Source organism: Sphaeramia orbicularis, chromosome 17 (assembly GCF_902148855.1).
Source record: "Sphaeramia orbicularis chromosome 17, fSphaOr1.1, whole genome shotgun sequence".
Classification (NCBI taxonomy): domain Eukaryota; kingdom Metazoa; phylum Chordata; class Actinopteri; order Kurtiformes; family Apogonidae; genus Sphaeramia; species Sphaeramia orbicularis.
In genome coordinates this window covers 41,548,254-41,572,484 of record NC_043973.1, presented here as the reverse complement: position 1 = coordinate 41,572,484, position 24,231 = coordinate 41,548,254, and the positions used below count along the sequence as shown (strand labels likewise).

General features: G+C 35.6%; 1 protein-coding gene across 5 annotated transcripts; it reads right to left on the bottom strand.

Moving 5' to 3' along the window:
- Positions 1–843: 843 nt before the first annotated feature.
- Positions 844–23,964, bottom strand: LOC115438031 (1-phosphatidylinositol 4,5-bisphosphate phosphodiesterase delta-1-like). Of its 5 annotated transcripts, none has more exons than XM_030161473.1 (15): positions 20,543–20,762; positions 20,057–20,248; positions 16,984–17,212; positions 15,550–15,679; positions 15,234–15,462; positions 13,069–13,270; positions 9,964–10,108; positions 9,196–9,348; positions 8,958–9,116; positions 6,753–6,909; positions 6,542–6,658; positions 6,272–6,450; positions 5,034–5,166; positions 4,626–4,775; positions 844–1,636 (listed from the first exon to the last, which is right to left on the bottom strand). In XM_030161473.1, the coding sequence occupies exons 1-15, from the start codon at positions 20,640–20,642 to the stop codon at positions 1,545–1,547; spliced, it is 2,367 nt and encodes a 788-aa protein (XP_030017333.1). In that variant the 5' UTR covers positions 20,643–20,762; the 3' UTR covers positions 844–1,544. The 5 variants fall into 5 exon arrangements, with proteins under 5 accessions (XP_030017333.1, XP_030017332.1, XP_030017335.1 ...); XM_030161472.1 differs by having other exon boundaries at positions 846–1,636; positions 6,753–6,912; positions 20,543–20,759; XM_030161475.1 differs by having other exon boundaries at positions 846–1,636; positions 20,090–20,248; positions 20,543–20,759.
- Between the last annotated feature and the right edge of the window lie 267 nt (positions 23,965–24,231).

The window sequence follows — 24,231 nt, the reverse complement described above, 5'->3', positions numbered from 1 at the left end:
CTTCCATTCCTTGCTTGTATAGATATCCTCCTGAGAATTTTTTTTTTTTTTTTTTTACATTAAATAATTCTCTTGCTTGGAAATGCCATGATGCAACATTTTTTTCAAATACTTTTTTTTGTATTTTTTAATGGAACATCCTTTGCAGTGGACTTTTTTTTGGCGAAAAACAAACTCTTGTCCCCTACTGAGGACAAAAATGCATTGCTGGGTCTCAGGAGGATATACATAGAGGGAGGGCTCACATAGACAGAAGTGAACAGGGACAGGACGAGACAAGACAATGGGACAAAACAGATATAAGACAAGACAGTGGGACAAGCCAACTAAGTGGTTGCTGTTGAAAACATAATTAAACATGTAAAAGACATGACAACAAGTAAGACGAGACAAAAACAGATACTGATTACATATTCATTATTATACACTGGTATGACTCCTACAATTTAGGAAAATGTATTTATTTACTCCAGTGCCTTGATTCTGACTGTTCTGAGTTATTTCTTACCGGGGGCTGCAAAGTTACCGCTAACTGGTTTCTAATTTCAATATAAATTATAGGGTTGGAACAGGTGGAACTGAGTAGACTAACATTACTTGAATTTCCCTCAGGATCAATAAAGTATCTATCTATCTATCTATCTATCTATCTATCTATCTATCTATCTATCTATCTATCTATCTATCTATCTATCTATCTATCTATCTATCTATCTATCTATCTATCTATCTATCTATCTTCTTTGCAGCTTGGACACATTTAAATACAATATAAATACAACATAACATAAGATCTACCATATCAAATGTAATACTTTTTAAAAAGGTATTAAATGCAGATTTGTAGATTAAAGACTTATATGACCCCAAGGGAAATCCTGTATTCAAGATGTATAAAATAAGTGCAAAGAACTAAACTGCATTCAAACCAGTGAAACCAGATCAAACCACTGGAAGAAAAAGAAGAGACTGGGACACGTGCTCATGTGTTATACTTTCATCTTCATCTTGATTTACAAAAAGATAAAGAAGGAGTTACATGAAAAATTTAATCATACTTGACTAAAATTAAAGAATAAAACAAAGTACGTTGTGTCGGCTTATGTTGATCCAGAACTCATTAAAAAGGGCCTTAAATAGACGATACATTAAAAAACAGCAGAGATGAGGGACAAAAGCTGGAAAAAAAAAAAAAAATCAAATGCCACCATAGACTAGTGCAACTCATACAAACCAGCTGACAGTTTGTATCACGTCCCTGCAGTGTGGTTCAGATGGATTAAAAAGTCTAAAATAAAATTTAAAAAAAACAGTGTTTATGTACAGTATCTGCATGTGCGAACCCACTGCCCCCTGAATGACTAAACCCGGTGCAGACAATGTGACGCTTGTTGTCCCTTGAGAAAAGTGTTTGACTTGTACCTGCTCAAACTGCTGAACATAAGCCAGAACGTTAATCATGAACTAGAACTGTAGAGAAAAATAGATTTGAAAAAAAAAAAAACACAGCTGGGTTCTGTGGAGACAGGCCGATCGGTGGCGTTTTACTCGGCATCGAGGAGCATGATGTGTATGAAGAGTCCGGCCGAGGGGAGGCGGTCTCCGTTCTTATTGAACAGAGGAACGTGTCTGTATCCTGTGGAAAAGCAGAAAGCGAAAAATATAACATGAACAGCTCTTTGTGCAGTGAATCCAGTTCTTTGTGTTGCATCTGAGAACCAATAGAACCTCTGTGTTCAGGGAATAAACAGAGCCGACACACTGGGTCACAGCACATTTAATCTAAGAATTTTTAACCCATGAAGACCCAAACATCCACCACCGACCAAAAGCATCTGCTGATCTAAACTGTTTAATACCTGTTGATCCACTAATCCTATCAATACATGTAAATAATTGGTATAAAATACAGTTCATCATCTTTTCATAGTCATCAGGTATGACCCATTTGGACGTTCAGAGGCTCCGTAGTTACCATGGAAACACAGTCATCTACAACAACATTGATTCACAAGTAAAACCCATGGAGTTGGATCAATGACAGTAAATGGGGACACTTGATGATGATAGATTTTACTGAAAAAGTCACCGTTTCTGCAGTTTTCTCTCTTTTTGATACAATAACCCTCAACTTTAATCTGAGCTTTTATGAACGTCTACATGATCAGTAAATTAAATATTGGAAAATACCTGATGTATACTGATAAAATACAAAATACAGATGATAATGTTATAATTAATGGTGATAAATCACTTAAGAAAGGTTAGTTCCCATATGACGTTGCCTCTGTATCTGACATAAAAGTAGTGCTGGGTCTTTATGGGTTAAGAATCTGAGGACATCCTGGAAAAAACATTTTTAAATCTCATTTTCCATACCGGAATAAGTAAAAGTTAATAAGTAAATTCACCCAACATTTTAGAAAAAAAGCACGGAATTTAATATTTGGAGATGAAACTCCTCATATTCTGTCAAAAACTACAATTTAGAGATAAAATAAGTCATAGATGTTCCCTATTTGATGCAAAAATCCAACTGTAAATCCACATTCTATAGTTGGAATTAGAGGGAACACCAACAACCCTTAAACCCCCCTTAAAGGTTTCTTATCATTTCACAAAAGGGTTCACTTCTCTCAAAATTGTCAGTACTGAAATTCACAAAATAAGTCCCTAGAGCTGATGATAGTGCAAAGACACGTAGCAGAAATATATTTTTTCAGTGTTTTGAGGGTTTTATGGAAAAGGGTTTACTGAGGCTTAGGTACTGGGATGGCTTTCTGTTGTTATTATTTGACTAAAAACAATGCATTTTGTTAGATTTGAATCGACTAGAATCCTGAGAAAGAGGATTTTTAGCTTTTCTGAGTGATTGAAGTGCAGATAAAAATAACTGACAACAGTGCCATTTAATTTTCCTGCAGCTAGTAACTCTGTTCATGTCCTTGAAGGTTGTGAAACAGTCAAGAAAATGTATTTGTAAAAGTCAGGTTTTTGGTCTAAAAGCCATGTATGACCAAAAGTGTGGATTAGAAATGACAACAGTTCCATATTTGGGGTTGGATCTGCAGCACAGGAGCTTGCTCTCTCAAAGAACCATAAGAACTTGATATGTTTTGTGACATCGTTGGCAAGAAGGTTAATTTTGCTCAAATGAAAACATAAAAACCTTCCAGCCATCAAGCTTTACTCAATGTTATGGGGCACTTGCAGCTAGAAAAAATACGACACTCCCTAAAGGACAAAGACAGCATATTTTATTCAACATAGCAACCATTCATTGACTATTATATGATAAATGGTCAGTACTTTTTTAGCACTTTTCTACACTTTTATGGTGCCCAAAGCACTTTACAAGGCCTCACATTCACCCATACACTCATACACCAGTGTCTTGCCCAAGGACACTTTGACATGTGGACAGTTAGAGGGAGGATTTGAACCGCCAACCCTTCAGTCATTGAACGACCTGCTCTACCAACTGAGCAGGAAAAAAATTCACAAAAATAATAAAGTCTTGTTATGTCCTCCAATAACACACTAAAGCTGCAATTTTGAATTTCAGAGTATTTCTATGAGTACCCTATAAAGGGTTAATTTTCAGTACCTGTTATACAATACACGTTATTCTGACACTACATTTTGCAGAAGAGGTGATTTTTAGCTGCATTTCATATTAATCCTTATTCATTTCTTTCTCTGAGTTCCAATGGCAAAAACAAAACCTGGCAAAGTTATAGAATTAAGTTAAAGGGGTCATATTTTGCTAAACCCACTTTTATTATTCTTTCCAACTGAGCCACACCCACCCTCATATATATGGGTTATTATATTAAAAACAACCCATCATAAATAGGTACAGCCCCCCCCCCCCCAAAAAAAAAAAAACAAAAAAAAAAACAAAGAGCATATGACATCCTACATGTGTGGTTTTTTTTCCTCCTGTTGTTACTGTGTTTTGTCTGGTTTTGTTTGGTTTGGTGCGCATGTTATGTGCATATTTATTTATTCACTCACTCATCTTCCATTTCCCCTTTTGGGAACTTATAATATATACAGTCACGGAAAAAAATATTAGACCATCAGAAACAATGGTTATGCAATCAATTACTCACTCCTGTGTGTATCGTGACTAAAACAGACAGAAAAGAAAACATGGAATGCCTAAAAGTACTGTTTTTGTCAGTACAATGCCATAGATACTGATGTAAGAACTGAAGTGATTTTAGTTATTATCAAGAAAACCATGGAAAATGGATAGATATCAGCTCTGAAATTAAACTTTTATGAGCTATTTTTGTTGTTATCATTATATTTGTCCAAACAAATGTACTTTTAGTTGTACCAGCCATTAAAATGAACAAGAAATTGAAGAAAACAAGGGTGGTCTAATAATTTTTTCCGCAACTGTACATATGCATCTCATTGTACCTTGTTTGAAATGTACTTGTATTTGACAAACCCCCATGAAAACAGAAAAAAAAGAAAAAGAAAAAAAACCCCAACAACAACAGTTCCTTATTGTGCATCAGAGAACCAACATATCCTCTCTGTGTTCACTGAATAAACAGAGCCGACAGAGCTGGTCACAGCTGAGAAAAGACCCCCATAAACGCTGAACTCACCCATTTTTAGGCTGTTGAATGGGAGCGTGTACTGCGCAACAAACTCGTTGTCAGACGTAGAGTCGTGGTCTTCGATCAGGAAGCGCAGCAGTGCCAGGTCTGGGACGTACACATCGAACTGGAAGTTTTCATTCCACGAGGGGTTAAAACCTACAAAAGCACCACAGAACAAAGCGTTACTCAATCATCTTGATGTATTATGGATGTTCTGCACCATTTATTTCTGATGCTCAGAGCAAACCAGGAAGAATTTAGTGACACTTTAACCAGCCTTTTCTACTCGTGCATGATAGAGAAGTATCGTACCTGCATTATTCTACCAGTTCAGAAATCAGTTTTCTGTAAGATGCATTCAGAATTAGACAACAATGCAGAGAGTGTGTTTACAGTGTTAGAAAGCTGAGGTACCGTTGTTTTCAATGGGATTGGTTTCCTTCTCGGCCACATCTGCAGGAACTCCATAAATCTGCACTTTAATCAAAGGATCCACGATGGAGGATTTCTTATTGTTGACTTTGGGGAGCTGCTGAGCTGATATAATCTGGTGACGGATCCAAACAGGACATGTTTATGGTCATTTATAAGAAAAACTAATATGAAGACCAGGGTTATTATAATGTTACTATTATAAAAATGAATGAAGTATTAACAAATGAACGAATAAAAGCTGCACTGGTATAACTAGTACCCTAATTCCTCTAGACTAGACAAGATATAATAAGATTAGAAAAGACTATACAAGATACAATAAAACTACACAAGATAAGATATATCAAGGCTAGACAAGATAATTTTTAACATGACAAGACTAGATCATTTATAACATGACTAGATAAGACTAGACTAGATCATTTATGACTAGATAAGACTAGACTAGATCATTTATAACATGACTCGATAAGACTAGACTAGACAAGATATAATAACATAAGACAAGACTAGATAAGATAAGACAAGACTCAATAATTTATAACAAGACAAGATAAGACTAGACAAGATAAGCTATAATAAGACAAGATAATTTATAACAAGACAGGATATAATAAGATTATAAAAGACTATACAAGATACAACAAGACAAGACTAGACAAGCTATAACAAGACAAGCTATAATAAGATTATAAAAGACTATAAGATACAGTAAGACAAGACAAGATTTTACTGATCCCACAACAGGGAATTTCACTGGTTAAGGCAGCAACATGATAAAGTGCAGCAAAATACAAATGCATAAAAAGGTAGGGAAAGAAAACAAACAAACATACAAAAAATAATAATAGCATAATAAAGTAACAAAACTACAGGCTATGTACATATTTACATAAGAAGTAGAATTGCAGTATGCAGAAATAATATGTACTGCAAACTAAAAAACTAGAAAAGCACTCTGAGAGCGAAGACCTCTGCCAAGGCAGATCAGTGCCCCCCCCACCAAAATTTAATCATTCATTCCTTGTGCCAGTATCAACATTTCCTGAAATTTTCATCCAAATCCGTCCATAACTTTTTGAGTTATCTTGCACACGGACAGACAAACCAACGCCAGCAGAAACATAACCTCCTTGGCGGAGGTAATGAGCTTGAACATAAATGCAGAATAATAATGATGTCTATAGTACTCCTGCTGACGACATAATGAAACCCACCATGACATGGAGAGTCTTGTGCTTCAGCCAGTCTCCTCGGGTCAACGTGATGGGGTCAAACTCTGTCGTTGGGTCCCTCATGTAGGCCGGTTTCAGGACGTAGCCGCTCTTCCCGTTGACCAGGAATCGTCCCTGGTTCACGTCCATGTCTGTGCAGTTAGTCTGGAAGTTTAAGGCAACTGAGGAGGAAAAGGAAAAACGATGTAACCAAAAGACAAATCACCCGTCTCAGGTTTTTATTTACTTCCTGCTGGCATCGGCGTTTCGTACCGATTTGGCAGCCGGCGTTCCACAGGGGCACGGGGTTGTAGTTGGAGGAGTCAGTCCTGGTTCCTGCTGGGTAGATGCGGCTCAGCTTGTCGATGTTGTGACGGATGTAAGCGTTAGCTGCAGAGAACACAGCAAGTACAACAAGAAAGTCACTAAAGTGTAGGTAAATCATGAGAGACAGACGGTGAAGCCAGTCTGATCTGCTCCTCACCCGACTCCTCCGCCAGAGCTATGGCCTTTTTCTCCTTGAAGGATGACATCTCATAGAAGCTCAGGTTCTGTCGGGCATCTTCGAACCCATGGAAGTGGACGCTCTTACAGTAGATCACCATGTCCGACAGCTCCTTGGCCAGTTTCAGCTTCTTTTTCTTCTGCACATTAAATGACAATTGAAAGAAATTTTTAGACCTCTATCCCATCATGTTAAAATGTTTAACCCTATATCGGGCAAGTGACTATTTTTAGTCATTTCCACATACATTACAAGACATTGAGGACAGTGAGTCAACAATCTCAGGTCCAGTGTGGTCAACAGGGTCTGTAAGGTCCACCTCTGCATGAACAGTGAGTGGACCTGCTTTGTTAGGTACCATGAAGTAATGGTACTAATGTAAGGAATGATGTTCAAAGGGATCATATGGATGTGGACAGGGGTCTGGATCAGCACTCATGTTGGTCTAATGTTCTAAAAGTGATGTTCATTTGACCTTACATGTGTTTTTCTTGTATTCCCATACACTTCTTGGATCTTTTTATTTTTGCCACTTACGGGCAAGGATACACAACATAACAATAAAAAATGTATTTTGATTTATCACAAAAGCAATAAAGTCTTATGTCCTCCAGTAACGTACTAAGGTTGAAATGTTGAATTTCAGAGTGTTTCTATGAGTAGGTTAAAATGGCAGGTGGACAGAAAATAAGATTAATAAAATAATATTTTCCTGTATTTTTTATATTTACTTCTTGTATTTTTTATTATTTATTTATTTATTTTTTTACAACTTACAGGTAAGGAGCCAAATACAGTAACTTCATTGACCTTAATTTTCTACATAATAAAAAAAAATTGAAAAATTTCACAAAAGTAATAAAGTCTTGTTATGTCCTCCAATAACACACTAAGGCTGAAATTTCAGAGTATTTCTATGAGTGCCCTATAAAGGGTTAATTTTCAGTACCTGTTATGCAATATACTGTTTTTCTGACACTTTACATTTTGCAGAAGAGGTGATTTTTAGCTGCATTTCATATTAATCCTTATTTATTTCTTTATCTGAGTTCCAATGGCAATAAAAAACCTGGCAAAATTATCCAATTAAGTTAAAGGGGTCATATTTTGCTAAACCCACTTTTATTAGTCTTTGGTACATTTATTTGCGTAAACTTCTGTCATATAATGTGCTGCCTCTAAGACCAAAGTTCACTTGTTTGTTTACTTTAATATTCATTAGTATAATATAGCTGTTTTTCAACACTTTAAATCATTCATTTGAAGTGTTGTTGTCTGATCTCGGTTACTGCAGGTGTGTGTCATTTGTAGATACTTTCAAGTGCAGCAGAAAGACAAAGTTAAACATATAAAATAGCTGTAATATAAACCGTTTGTATTCACTAATATGCAAGAGATAATTTATTTTTTTAATGGCAAAGGAAGGGTTGTATCTTGCACTTTTTTTAACATCAAAATGAAGCACCACTATAGAACAAATATCATTGAAAACAAGGCCTGGGGCACTATTTGAGGAAATGTGGTAATTAAAGGGTACATTCTCCTATTATCCTGATGCAAAAATTAACAGTAAATACACATATTAAAGCTGATATAATCAAATTTCCCTAGGGCCCCTCAAGAGAATTCATAGTTTTTTTTCGCACTTCTCACCCCGATGTGTTTGCATCATTGAATATTGTGATATAATATGTAATGGAACTCACAATATTATGAGAGGAAATTGGTCAGATTTAGGCAATGAAGACAAATTTATAAAGAAAGAGGCAACTTCTGGGTGTATGTCTCATTTCTATACTTAAGTTTTTTTTTTATAAGAGCCGAAATCATGTAATTAATACTTTTTTCTAACAGTTTAATAGAAGTGAAAATGAAATTAACTGAAAATTAGAGTATGACAAATGTTGCCGTTTAGTTTTTATATGATTAATTCAATCATTTTCTGTTTGGGTACTTAAAGATTGTGAACAGTTGGGAAAATTTTACTAATGGGTCTTGAAAAAGTCAAAAAAATGTGTGTGTAAAATATGAGGGAGCCCTGTTTATATCAGTATTGCATATTTATATATAAAGGCTGATTTAGTGTTATTGCATTCCTTCATTCTGAACCCACAGGAATTTCAAAAGTGGTCAGCTTCTACTCCTTACTTTTCATAAACTAACTATTTACTAATGTCAGCTCACTTTGCTCTGCTCTTCCGCCTTCTGCTCATCCTCTTCATCATCGTTGGACTCTTCCTCCTCTGTTACGTCAGTGTCCTCGGCAGCTTCAGCCTCAGCAGCGAAGGACGTTTCCAGTTTGTTCAACCTCTTCCCTTTGATGAGGAACTTCCCTTTAAGCTCCTACAGTATCGAGTACACATTTTAGTTTCAGACCAAGGTTCAGGAACAGAAGAAAAGCTGCAGATAAAGTGGAACCGACCTCTGGAGATGGGAAGTTTGTGGGCATGCCGTCGCCCAGCGGCGTGGTGACGAGGGCGCTGCCCAAGATGGAGCTCATGTGTTGGGCCATGACTTCCTGCTGCTTCACGCTGCAGTGGTTCTCCAGAGACAGGATCACAGGGTAGTCGGAGGTCTGGGAACAGCAGATAACGTTTAACACCAAAACAATATTTACAATTATGTATATTTCTTTAATTATCATATTGATAAAGTATTGTCTAGTATATATTGCTGTTCTATACAATACAATGTCTTCATAGAGTGTGTTAATATGTATATATGGGATATTTCTAAGGGTGCTTCTATGAAACTGGGTACATTTTGGTACTTTGGCCCTTTGTCAGCTTTTTAGACCCAATAATAAAAGAAAAATTTAGACATATTTACCCCCAGGATGTACCTAATGATGATCTCAGACAAATATAAAAAAAATGATACTCTTGCGCTGAGCCATCCCAAAATTAACAAATTTTTAATAAAATATTGGTTCTTTACGGGTTAAGGTGATTAAACCAAAAGACAGTAAGTGTGTATTTTTCTTTTAAGAATCAGGTGTGTAGCAAAATCACAAGTAAAAGTTTTACATCCAATGAAATGTTTGACATATTTTCTTCACAGTGCTGATGTTAATAAATAAATTAGAGTTAATTTAAAGATGTTCCTGCAGTTGTTGTCTCGGCCCGTCTTGAAGTAAAAGTCTGAGTCCTCTTGGTCTGATCATGTACTACAACGCTACGCATAAACGTACCTTAAACGCATACTCTTTAATGGCTTTGATGGCATCCTTGAAGAGGATCTTGGAGGTGAGGGTGTAGCCGTGGTAGATCACCGGTTCATCGTCTGATCCGTCCCAACAGTCCAGTTCCACGCAGCGGCAGCCCTTCAGCAAAGCCCTGATGGAGACGCAGCATTAGCAAACAGAGAAACAGCATCAGCACTGGAATATAAGCACACAGAAGACCACCTGAAATGCAATAAATCAATTAAATAAATACCAAATCAATATATTTATTTTCATGCACTACGGGTCAGTCCATGTGGAACCACCTCAGACCTTCTGACTGATCATCTCTGATTTACTTCATCCTTTAAGAAAATAATGTTATTAGTCCTAGTAAACACCACACAAAGTTTCAGCCTCATATCTTCATTAGCTTTTGTGCCACTTGACACTGATTTTACTGTAAAAACAAGTCCAGAAAATGTTGCTAAGATCAAGTCATTACTTTTGACTTTAGATACATGAACTTTTGAGGAGTTGTTCTAAGAAATAACATCTAAAATCTATATATCTTGGACTTCTGCATCTGCCAAATTACAGCTCAATCAAAACTGTAAAAGAAAAAAAAGTTATTTACACATCTGAGTAACTCCGTCCAGGTGCATCTCTACACTAAAGAATATCAGATCTTACTTTAATTAAGCTTTAATATTTATTTATCATGTTGTAGAACTACTTTAAAGACATTCTAGTTTATGGGGCTTTAAAAATTTTAAAAATTATTTCACAACTACATTTCATTTCATATTGCTCATGTATGACAACCATAAAAAACAGTTATATCTGTGGAAAGTGCATGTCTGCATGAATATATGCACAAAATAAGAAGCAGATGCCTTTAACCAAAACATTTACAAAAGTCTAATAATTAGTTTAAAAAGTTTTTAGCTGACAATTTCCAGTAAAGCTATAATTCTGCAAATATACAACTGTAGATCTTTTACAGAAGTTAAATAAATCTTAGAACAACTCTTTAAAATGTCATGCAGCCATTATGAATAGTTCAAATATTTTATTTTCTAGACCACTTGTTTTTACAGTAAAAACAGTGTCGTATATCGTTTTCAGACTCAATATCTGAAAAACTAAAGGAGATCGAAAGCTGAAGTCGTCTATGGTGTTATTACTAATTACTTTTTTTTTTTTTCAAAGTATGAAACTAATCAGAGACGGTCAGTTGGGAACATTTTCGGACATCTGGTGTATTTACATGTATGTACAGAACCTTTGAGCGATCAGATGAAGCCTTAGACTGTCAGATGCTCTCAGATTAATTAAATAAAGTAGTTAATGTAATGTTAGCTTTCATTACGGCTGATGAAGCAGAGAAGAGTGAGAAGAGAAGAGCTTATGATAAAGCCCAGTTTTCCTGCAGTTTAATATTATGCAGCATTCAGGAGAGACAACGGGTTATAAACACAGGTTTTGACACGTAGTGGCAACTTCCAGAGGGAAAAATAAATTATAGGGGGCAGGGAAATTAACAGCTGCCATTCAGTGTTTGTTGTCTATGTTAGCATATTCATGTCTTCACAGAAACTGAAAAGCTAATACATACTCTTTAACATTTGTTTCATATGTTAGCCATATTTCTTGTGTGTATATTCAGTGTTGTGCTGCTATTGGAACCTCAATTTCCTGAGAGTTTGGCCCAAAGGATCAATAAAATTCCATCTAATCTCATTTTGGGTAATATTACTGTATGTTGCAGATTTTCTTTGTATCACAGAATTGCTGCATTACATTAAATATATATGGATACAATATATGCACAATCAGCAGTGAAATTATCCATGACTTAAAGCACAGGTGTCAAACATAAAGCCCACGGGCCAAAAACAGTCTGCCAAGGGGTCCAATCTGGCCTCTGGGATGAATTTGTAAAATGCAAAAATTACACTGAGCTATTAAAAGGTGTCAAAATCCTTTTCATTCAGGTTCCACATACAGACTAATTCAATCTCAAGTCGACCAGACCAGTGAAATACTATAATAATAACCTATAAATAATGACAACTCCAAATTTTCTGTTTTAGTGTAAAAAAAAAAATGAAAATTACATGAAAATATTAACATTTACAAACTAAAACTCTGACAAAAATGTGAATAAATTTGTACAACCTGAAATGTCTAAAGAGAATTAAGTACAATTTTAACAATATTCTGCCTGTTCGTAAATGTTTTGTGTATTTCCACATACACATCTAGTGTGTTACAAGTTGTAATGCACATATGTATATAATAAGCTGAGGCATAATATTGTTAAAGTTGCAGTTATTTTTCTTAAGAAATTTCCAGTTGTTTATGGTTTTTCTTGTTATTCAATTTTTAAAGGATAGTTTAATTATAGTAAAATTATATGAAAATGTTTACCTTTACAAACCATCTGTATGAACAACCTGGAATGTCTTAAGAAAAATAAGTGGAATTTTAACAATGTTCTGCCTGTTACTAAATGTTTTATGCCTTTGTAGATCCATTGTGATCTGTGAGTTGAATGTAAGTGTATAAATGATAAACTGATGCATAATATTGTTTAAAGTGCACTTATTTTTCTTAAATTTAAAGTCGTTTATGGTTTTTCTTGTTATTCAATTTTTAAAGGATAGTTTAATTATAGTAAAATTATATGAAAAGGTTTACCTTTACAAACTATCTGTATGAACAACCTGGAATATCTTAAGAAAAATAAGTGGAATTTTAACAATATTCTGCCAGTTACTAAATGTTTTATGCCTTTGTAGATCCATTGTGATCTGTGAGTTGAATGTAAATGTGTAAATGATAAACTGATGCATAATATTGTTTAAAGTGCATTTATTTTTTCCTAAGAAATTTCAAGTTTATGGTTTTTCTTGTTGTTCAATTTTTTTAAAAGATAGTTTGCAGATGTAAACATTTTCATCATGTAATTTTCCTTTTTTCACTCTAAAACAAAAAGTTTGGAGTTGTTGTTATATTTTTATTTTACTGGTCCGGCCCACTTCAGATCCTATTGGAACTGAATGTGGCCCCTGGACCAGAATGAGTTCGACACCCCTGGGTTAAAGGATGGATTGTAACATCTGGTACCTGATATAAGCCTCGGTGCTGCTGGGCCCTTTGAGCTGATCCTCCATGAGGTAGGTGTTGTGTGAGGAGGAGATGAAGTAGTGGTTGAGGGGCTGACCCATGTCCTGGTACACGTCTTTATGGTCCGGGTTCAGGATCAAAGCCTCTGGATGGTGCAGGTAAATGAGGAAGCCGTCTTTGGACAGAAGCTTCTTCTCCTTGACTGAAAGTTGAAGATAAAGGCAGCGGATGTGAAGGTGATGGCATCTAAACTATGACATTACATGTATCTACGAAGAAATAAAACACCACCTGATCTGCACTGAAAACCAAATGGATCAGGAGGGATGGTTGGTTATTAAACAGAGTGATCTGGTTGAATTTTATATGTAAATAAATATAATATAAAAATATAAAATAAATAAAATATAAAAAATAAAATACATATAAAATAAACTGATGAAAAAAGCTGGTTGTGCTTTTGTAGAGAAGCTGGACACACTGGGGACTGCGGTGGAGAGATGCACACTGGGTAAAGGTGGAGGACATTTTGGAAAATCCAGATCATCCTCTTCATCTCATTCTGACAAACTAGAAGAGCATCTGCAGAGTCGACCAATATCACTAAGATGCGGGACTGACGTTTAGAAGATCCTTCATGAATCTACAACAGTCTGATGTTTCCTGCTTCATTAACTGTGTTTTTTGTTTGGTTTTCTTTCTTTATATGGAGAAACTCTTTAGACTTCTTCTTCTTCTAACCAAAGTGGTAAATCCCACTATTTCTTTAGAATTTAAAGTTTAGGTTAAATGTTCAGATCAGCAGCAACTAGATTTAACATAAATATTCATTTGGCTCAAACACTTATCCTATGAAGTAAAATAACGTCCTGTGCACTTTTAATACACCTCGGCCAAATATAGTGCAAGATTCTGTTGAAAGTTCCTGCCCTAAAATGTAGATTAGATTGTCTGTGTGTAAAACTTATTACATGCATATTTATATTTGAAAGCACTCAGATACTATTATTGTACAAGGACATTTGACCTTGAAAAAGGAGGTCATGGTCATCTATTTTCAATATTCCTCTCCATGCCAAGATGGACCAACAGTATAAATTTGATGTAGATATCTCAATGCATTCTTCAGATAATGCAATTATGTCGTTGAATGGACAGACAGATAGACGACAAAACAATTACAATAGCAGTATAAAATAAAAAAAAACAGTGCTAATTTTTTCTACAGATGTACGTGCATTATCATTCCTCGTCTCCTTGCTGATACATCACCAGCTTTAACCTGCTAAATCAGCGTTTTTCAACCTTGGGGTCGGGACCCCACGTAGGGTCGTCTGGAATTCAAATGGGGTCACCTGAAATTTCGAGTAATTTATAAAAAAACAAAAGACATACTAATAAAAAATATATGGTGAGTTGAGAGAGACAATCCCAATACATAAAAGACATGACAAACTGTGAAGCTGAAACTGAAGCACTGTGGTTCTGTTTATCTGTCAAATGTTCATTGTGGTCGGTTTAAGATGCTGCAGCTCTTTCAGAATACATAGTTTGAGTAATAACTAATCCTATATTTTTCCGATGAAGTTTTATGTTTTTAATGATGTTAATAATGGTTATTATTTTTAGATTTGCATTGTTAATAATGCGAATTGTGATTGTCATGCATATCATGTATTGTTATATTCTGCGTTTCGTGTTGTCCTTCTGTGTGGACCTGAGGAAGATTAGCTTGTCACTTTGGTGGCAGCTCATGGGGATCCTTTTAAACATTAAATCCAAGCTGGACTGACTGTACATATCCCGACCAAGGAAAATAAAATTCTCACTTTGTGCAGTAATCTACACCTGGCTTTTCTGCCTCCATCCATGATAATACACATTATATAAACTAAATGTCTAAAATTAACATTTATTTGCAACAAAGTATAGCAAACTATTACATGATCAAAAACAAATTAATTTTTAGCAAAACAATGTCTGGGGTTGCCAGAAATTTGTGATATTAAAATGGGGTCACAAGGCAAAAACGGTTGGGAACCACTTTACTAAATGTTTCCGTCTAAGTAAACACCTGCTGTTTTCTGACATTTCATTAATACCATGAATAAATATCAAACTGTGAATACAAACTGATCAGGGTCAGAAGAAGAGAAGGATCTGACCTTTGTCATCTGGCTCACAACTTTCAATAATCTTATGAGCATCCGTCAGCGAGGCTTTCTCCCTCTGTTCTTTCATCAGGAACTCCACCAGGTTTTCCGGACTCATGTAGCCGGTGGTTTTGGCGTACTCTCCGTAGATCACGTCGATTTCCTCCCGGTGGGTCAGCAGGTCGTAGAAATGTTCGATCTCCTCTCCGGCCAGGAATCCGCTGTTTGACTTGTCACATTTCTGTAGAACACAAATATAAACTTAAAGCAGCTCAAGACGTGTCAGCTGTTGCAAACTTAATATTCAAAGCTAAAAGTGGATGGACACCTTGAAGAGCATGTCTGCGTAGTCGTCGTCCACTTCAATGTTGATCAGACGCATGAAGTTCTTCACCTCCGACTGACTCAGCTTTTCATCTTTGTTCTTGTCGGCTTTTCTCATGCAATTGAAGATCCAGCTGAGGTGTGTTTGATGCAAGGAAGCACAACTGGCACCAGATTCACAGAGATACCTTTAACTGTCAAATATATGGCCATGAAATTGTGAAATGCAAAAATTACACTGAAGATATTAATAATCAAGGATTTGGAAATCAGTTCAGGGGTCATATACAGACCAATATTATCTCAAGTAAAATAATAGCATAATAATCTATAAATAATGACACTCCATTTTTCTTGGTAGTTCTTCTAGGTTCAACTGGACTGGTTTTGCTTCAAAAGAGCGAGTCTAGTCCAGTTGAACCTAGAAAAACTACAAAAAACAATGAGCTGGGCAAATGAGAATTTCAAAGAGATATTGTTCTTATTTTACTTCCAAATTTTTAACAATATTATCCCATAAAGACCCAAATATCTAATGTCAACCAAAACATCTACTGATATAAAGCGCTTAATAGCTGTTGATCTACTAATCCTGTTAATACATGTAAATACTTGATGTAAAATGCAGTTTGTCATCTTTTCACGGTCATCAGATATGACCCATTTGGACGTTCAGAGGGTCCATAGTTACCATGGAAATGCTGTCATCTTCTACAACATTGATTCACCAGTAAAACCCATAGAGTTGGATCAATGACAGTGGATGGAGACACTTGTTTTCATATTCAGTTATTGATGTCTTTGCTGAAAAAGTCAGTTTTTCTTCAGTTTTTCCTCTGTTTTGAGTATAATAACCCACAACTTTAATCTGTGCTTTTACGACATCTACATGATCAGTAAATTAAATATGAGAAAATAATTGATTTTCACTGAAAATTTCCAAAATACAGAGGATAATATTACAATAAATTGAGATAACTCACGTAAGAAAGGTTACATATAGAGACAAATTCATTTGGGAACTGTCATAAAGGTCACACTGGGTCTTTATGGATTATGTCTGTTACCTAAAGTTTGTGTAACATTGTTTGTTAAGCACATGTACAAATAATAAGTTGAGGCATAATATTGTTAAAATTGCACTTATTTATATAATTATATATAATAACAAAATTTCTATTTTTGCAGGTTATTCACATGTTTTTGTGAAAGGATAGTTTGTAAATGGAAATATTTTCATAATTAATGTTTGTTTTTTTATTGCACCAAAGCAGCGAGAAAATATTGTCATTATTTATAGGTTATTATGCTATTACTTTACTGGTCCAACCCACTTGAGATCAAATTGGACTGAATGTGACCCCTGGTAGAAATGAGTTTGACATCCCTGCTCTAAACCAATCAGCTGACAGTGTCCCCATGCTGACATAAAGGATACTGCTCTGCCTTCTCCTGGCTGTTGAGGTTGCTCAGGTTGGACATTAGTTTCTGCAGACTGTTCACCCACTGCTTGGCCTCTTCCTCTGAGCTGGCTATGAGGTCCAGGTTCTTGCGACGGTTCTTGAACATGATGGAGAAGCATCGTCCCTCCACATGCTCCTCTGTGTACTTCCTCAAACCCTCAGACTGACGACCCAGCCGCAACGCAGACACGTCGTCCAATGAAACTGAACACAAGAGAAGCTGTTTGATACGTCTGCAAGGGCGATATTCTAATGAAGAAGTTTCCTGCTGCAGGGATTATAGTCATGCATGTGAGTGTTTACTGATTAACAGTTTTTGGGAATAAAACATCCTGGACCAGCCTCCTTTGTAAATAAATGTGAGCCGTTTGTACTCACTGACATCTAGAGAAACACACTTTCTTTAGTCAAGTAGAGGTACAGATACTTATTTAAAAAAGGTAAAAGTAGAAATCCTAATCAGAAAACGTTTATAAGTATGGGGTCTGAAATCTACAGGTAATAAAATAATATGGAGACTATTACACGGGGTTCCTACAAGTTACATTTAAGACTTTTTAAGACCTTAATGCCCATTTCGCAGCCATACTGGCAAAAATTTGTCACTCCTAGAATTTAGGAAAATGTATTTACTCCAACGCCTTGATTCCCACCGTTCTGAGTCATTTCTCACAGGGGGCTGAAAAGTTAGTGATAATTGGTTCCTAATTTCAATATAAACTGTTGGGTTGGAACGGATGGAACTGAGTCGACTAACGTTACTGTCTTTGCAGCTTGGATATTTAACAGACACATTTAAACACAACACAGCGAACGAGTTTATGGAAACATAACTTAAGACCTACCACATCAAATTTAATACCTTTAAAAATACTTTAAGGTATTAAATGTAGATTTGTAAATTCAAGTCTTAAGAATTTTTAAGACCCTGCGGGAACCCTGATTACAGAGGTTGTATGTAGTATTAATACTTTCCGATATTTAAAAAAAAACGATTAAAAAAAATTATTATTAGTGTTAAGAATAAAGAGCTCTTAAATTCTGCTAAAAGATGCTGATGTGTGGATTGTAAAGATATGAACTGAATATATTTACTCTGGTGGTTTGGGGAAACTAACACCACAGAGTCTTTGAACTAAGTGTCAGACAACCAGATGGGATGAGAACCATTAGGAAACAACTTCTAGAGTCAAAGAAAGTGAAAAAAGTAGAAGCACTGTTGTTTTCACCACTGGACACAGCTCTAAATGAAAAGAATGGAGTTTGATGCTGAAATGGCAGCGTTTCTTCTACACAGGTGAGTTCGATTATGAGGCTTATGATGGTATAAAGTTATTATGGGATGTCATTATCTTTGCTAAGTTGCCGTTTGTGGATCCACGGTTCAGACTAAACCGTGACTGTTCTGACCTCGTTTGCTGGATTCCAAACAGATCTTAACTTCAACTACTGACAACACAAACTGTACAGAAAACAGAGGTCTTTTGGGGTTTTACTGTGGCTGTTTTCTGTCTAAAAACAGAGCTAAGCTAACAGAGCTATAATGTAAACTATCATCTGACCCAACACATGAAGATTATAACTTAACTTTTTGACATAACTTGCACTTGTTTTTCTTAATCTGCTTGTAAATGTTATTTTTACTAACCGTTTATGGTCAAATGTGTCTGTTATATTGGTTTTAACTGTGTAATCTTATAACTGTGTGTTGTTGTAAAAGAGGTTCCTAATCTCTATGGGATATTTCCTGGCTAAATAAAAAAATAAGACAGTGTTATTTCGAGTGACTGTCAAAATATGCTGCTATGAGTTTTACACTGAAGATGAAAACTTGGCAATACCATAATACAGATGTGTGTAAACATCGATTCATACTTTATTCAGTGAGTAATACAGTGTGTGTGATACATAATGTTGATATGTTGGTGGTGGTTTTGGTGTGTTCTGGTATGTGATTTCCCTTGCTGTTGAGAGTTTAAGGTATTAATATTACACAAAACCCCTTTAAACCCTTATAACTTCAAATAAAATACTGAAAATTACAGACGTAACTATGCTCATGAGTCACACAAAGATTTATAACACTTTTTCACAACAGTCTAATATCCGTCTTCCGGTCCTGTCATTTTGAAATCTGTCTTCATGGTGGGACGTTGTGTAGTTTTGCAAGTAAAATACCATCAATAATCCCCCTGAAACCTATTAGGATTAAAGTAACAAGCCTGTTTTAAAAATCTAAGGAATAAAAGGAATATATATTTGTGTTAACCTCCTGACACCCAGTAAGTAAAGGTTTTGATGTTTTCACATTAATTGATCGCTTCATTTGAAACAGCATGATGCAACAGTTTTCTCAGACACATTATTTATTTATTTATTTATGAAATGTCCTTTGTGGTGGACTTTTTTTTGTGTGTGTAAAACTCTTGTCCACTACAGAGGACAAAAATGCATTACTGGGTCTCAGGAGGTTAAAATAAAGCAAACCCTCAAAACTTAACCTAAATACCAAAACTTCCCACATCTGATGTTACATTAGATTTCAACCAATTGTGTCATTCACCAATTTCTGCTTTTGACTGAATGTTATGATCTCGAATGCAGAAGTAAAGTTTACACATCACATGACAGCACCGATAATGACTATTACACACTGATCAATCTGTGACTGCAACAGTTTATGGATACAACCCAAGTATAAATGTAACCTGCAGTGTTTTAAACCACTCCTACACATCACTATCTCTATAAAACCACAAAACGTATCAGTGCAAATGAGAACAGCCCAGTTATATGTGATAAAGCTTTTATAACTGAAATCATCATGTATAGCTCTACGATCGGCCCATTCTTATCTCATGATATAATCCACAAAGTAAAAACTCCACCCCAACTGAAAGGCAGTTTTAATCGACACTACAGGACAAGAATGTGTTTAATGTTGGATTATTGTATCTTAGAGCCATGGCATGTAAAGAGAAGTATGCGAGACATGTATCCACCACCAAACACATGTGTGAAAGATGTTGGCTGGTGGGTCTCACACACATTCAGGGGTAAAGCTGGGGCGGCAGCACTCACAAGTCGGATTTTTCCCAAAGGTCTTCTTCGATTCGTGCCACATGGTCTTGCAGTCCTCTTGCAGTCTGAAGTAGCGGGTCTTCTTCCATGATGTGGATCGGACTTTGAGGAGGTCTCCTCCTTGCAGGAGGAACTGGAGGTCTGAATCTCCCTCCATACCTGGCGAGTAAAGTGCAGAGGGTAAAGCTCAACACATGTTCTGCAGAATAAAGTGATATTTTGATAAACTTCTGCAAAACTCATCTGATTTTTGCAACAGTTCTGCAAAAAAGAAAAGAAGCTCAAACCACAAAAATTCCACTTCACTTGTTTACAATCATTTCAACAGGTTTCTCATGCAAAAAGTTCTATAAAAGTGCATGTCAACTACAAGTCATTAAAACCTCCCATAAAACAAATGTGATCCATGTGTTCCGTCGGTATGTTTTCTTCAGATGGGGGCGGGGCGCATACCTAGGAGCTTTACGTTCATTTGTATCACCTTCTGACTTGCGGCATATTGCAGTTTTTCCTCCGATCGGCTGGGTTTGGGTTTTCTTCGCATACATTCCATGGTGCCTCCGGGTTTGAGACACTAACCTACCGACTGGACTGTGTTCCCAGGGCGTCGGACGGAGCAGACTGTGGAAGGCGTGGACCAGCCCCTCTCAAAGTTCACTTGTATGTGTCACAGTTCCTCAGCTGACGGAGCTCCGCTTTCAAAACATGACGCGGCAAAACCACAAGGAATTACACCGCGTTTCTACATTAAAACCTCATTTATTTACAGGAAAATGAGCTTATAGTCTTAAACTACAAGCAACATTGGGACTGGTGTTTTGCTTTTTCTTGTCAATAAAGATATTGTTAATTTGACGCCGACTGTTGCCATGGAAACTTAGGTCTCGTCTCTACGTTAGCTTGAAGCTAAACCTAAAGCTAGGAAAAGACAGGAAGTTCCTATCAGCCTATATTCTAAGTATTTTGATGTTGAAAATACATGTGCATTTTGTAATCAAGAATCTACGGAAGATGATTAGGGCCACTGGGAAAAAAATAAAAATTAAGGTCCTATACATATATATATATATATATATATATATATATTATGAGAAAAAAGTCAGAATTTTTAGATTAAAGTCAGAATTCTGAGTTTAAAGACAGAATTCTGTGGAAAAAAGGCAGAATTCTGAGTTTAAAGACAGAATTCTGAGAAAAAAGGCAGAATTCTAAGAAAAAAAATCAGAATTCTGAGATTGAAGTCAGAATTCTGACTTTTTTCCTCAGAACAATAATGAAAAAATATATAAACTTGATCTTTTTTTTTTTATTTTTTATTTTTTCCCAGTGGCCCTTCTGTAAGAATAAGAATCACCTCTTCACCTACTTATATTTTCTGTTTTTTGGAACCATTTTACAATTTACATTTCTTCCAATTTAACCAAAACCATTGAAATTACGGATAAGAACAATTTCAAACACATTTTGACCACACAAATTCTAAAATATGGTTTATAATCAATGTTTTTTTTCTTTTATTTGGATTAATTTTGGAACATTTTTCCAAATATTAAAATTTACATACCTGAGCCCTTAATTTAGGCTATTAATTCTTTATGCTTCATCACGTTAAATTGGGTAAATAAATAAATAAAATCCAGTAGTATGCTTTTTTAAAATTGGAATAATTACACCCCCTTCAAAAATTGCAGTGCCTTTTCATTATATTTTATATCTTGTCGGGTGTCTGTAGACGGTAATGTTTGATAGTATTGTGGTTTGTAATAAAGTTCATTTAAAAAACAAATAAATCAATAAATTAAAAAAAAACAAAAACAACAACACACAAAGTAGACTGAGTAACTGCCCATAACACATTAATACTTAGTACCCCATATTAGATGACAACATATATTTAGTCATTTTGGTTAGTTTTAGTGTGGTTAGTTTACTTGAGATTTGAGTAGCTAGCAAATTTAGCTTATCTACAGGCATGGTTTGCACTACCTCATGTACTTTACTTACCTGCTTACAGCTTCAGTTTTGCACTGTTATCTAACTTGTTCCATTTTTCTTTTTTATCTTTTCATCTTTGATCTATTTATATTTGGATTTTTTATATTTGGCACTCTGAATAGCAAAGCAAGAATTTCCCTGTACTGGTAACATGCTTCCTCACTGTACATGTGACAATAAATGCTTTGAATCTTGAATCTGTTTACTGATACTATTTATTTACTTTGTTGTATTGGCAAAATAATACAAAGATAAGGTGAATTAAGATAAGTAAAAGTTGCCATTTTACAGTGTAAAAATATTCTCTTTTGTATTCAGTCCATATTTAATTCCCGACAAGTTAGCTACATGCTGATGGATACTGATTTATTATTGTCATCTGGTAATAGTTGGGCTCTGCTCAGAGTTTATCTTTTATTGCCGTATAACCTGATATATAGCTTGATTTGTATTATCCATCATAATATATTATAAAGAAGAAATTTCATTTATAGTTTACTTTTCATTTAGAAAATCTGAAAATGCAACAGAGGAATAAAATAAAAACCCACAAAAACTAAGGAATTGGTGAGGACAGTAAAAAATCTTAGAATAAAATAGTAAGTGGAGTAAAAAAAATTGCTTAAACATCACTGAGATCTGGGAAAAGCTCAATCTAAAAAAAAGTCTAAACATACATATGAGATTTTATATTAATAAAATTGCAAATTGACCACTAAGGCAACCTGTAAATGTGACACAGTGGGTACAAAGTCTAGCATTTTCTAAAGAAATGATGTAGAAATGGGAAAAAAAAGAAAAAGAAAAAAAAAAAAAAACTGCAGAAAATGTAAACACTCATGTACAGTAGTTTTCAAGTACCTCTTGAGTAAATAGACTCCACCACTGGAAAATAACCAGAAAGACACCAGTCTACAACTAGTGCATTAAATAGTCAAGTTATTTTATTTAATTTATACTATGTGATACACTCTTAGTTTTTACACAATGTATTTGCGTAATATCAGGTTGTCTATGGTTTCGGTCTATGTGGCAAACGCCATCTAGTGGTGGCCTGATGATATGACACTGATTGGGCTGTGATTTAGATCTTCATCTCGACTAAACTGCTCTTAAAAACCTCAATTATCACAGGTAACTTTGACCTATAACGCTGATGACAGAGAAGAGTTTGTCCATAAATTGACCTATAACGCTGATGACAGAGAAGAGTTTGTCCATAAATCACATGGTATTAACAGAAGCAGAAAAATAAGTTTCATTTCCCTTTTCCGGTAAACAAGAGGTGCTTTGGCAACACTTGTTGATCTTTGCTGCAAGGTGAAAAAACCGGGCTGGATGAGTCGACCACGCCTTTTGGCAGAGATTAAACAACTATGGTTACTTCAAATTTTACAGGTGAACTTATTTGAACGCATCTGGCTTAAAACAGTGGATTCAGATAAAAAAAAAAAAATACAATAGAAACGATTAAAACATATGAAAATGATGGAAAATCTGTTCATTGTGCGCACATTTGCCTTTCACTGATCTGTGTATTTGCATGATTCTGTACAATGTAGAGAATCAGTGCAAACGCTGATTTAAACCACACAATAAAGCAGGAACTGACTGATTGAAAATTAATTATCTTAACTTACCTGGTTTCTTCTCAATCCCATTCGTTTCCATTCTGTCGGATATTTTTCGCCTTTTACGCAGCCGAGATGTGTTTTGTTCCTCGTTTTACTCAAAGCGCAGTTTCATCCAAAGTCGCTCCTTTTCTTTCCATGTGCGCGTCCAGGTATGAAAACGTGGGTTTGCGCCTGTGGAAACCGATCAAGAGGGCGCAGAAACAGGTGCGTTTGTCGTGGCAGTCTGAACAGTGTCAGCTCTCTGCAGCCTTCAACACCGGTTTGACAAACCTGCCATGCAAGCTGTTCATGTGATGTCAGAGCAGGGCAGGAAACACCTTAGTATCAGTAACCCTCCACCAGACTGGGACTGGTTAAACACACACACTCCACAACATGACAAGGACATAAGGCATCCCATATTCAATATAACTGAGCACCAATACTGGAGCACTTAAGTAGAAAGAAGAGGGAGATTTTTTTTTTTTTTTTTTTTTTTTACCTATTGTACATTTTACTCCACTAGATTTATGC

Excerpts from the sequence above, each read along its gene's own strand:
- LOC115438031 (XM_030161472.1), bottom strand. The coding sequence starts at position 20,642 with ATGGAATGTATGCGAAGAAAACCCAAACCCAGCCGATCGGAGGAAAAA. Across the intron at positions 10,109-13,068 it reads AGCACCGAGGCTTATATCAG|GGCTTTGCTGAAGGGCTGCC; the intron begins GTACCAGATGTT and ends CGTCTCCATCAG. Across the intron at positions 6,913-8,957 it reads AGGCGGAAGAGCAGAGCAAA|AAGAAAAAGAAGCTGAAACT; the intron begins GTGAGCTGACAT and ends TTTAATGTGCAG.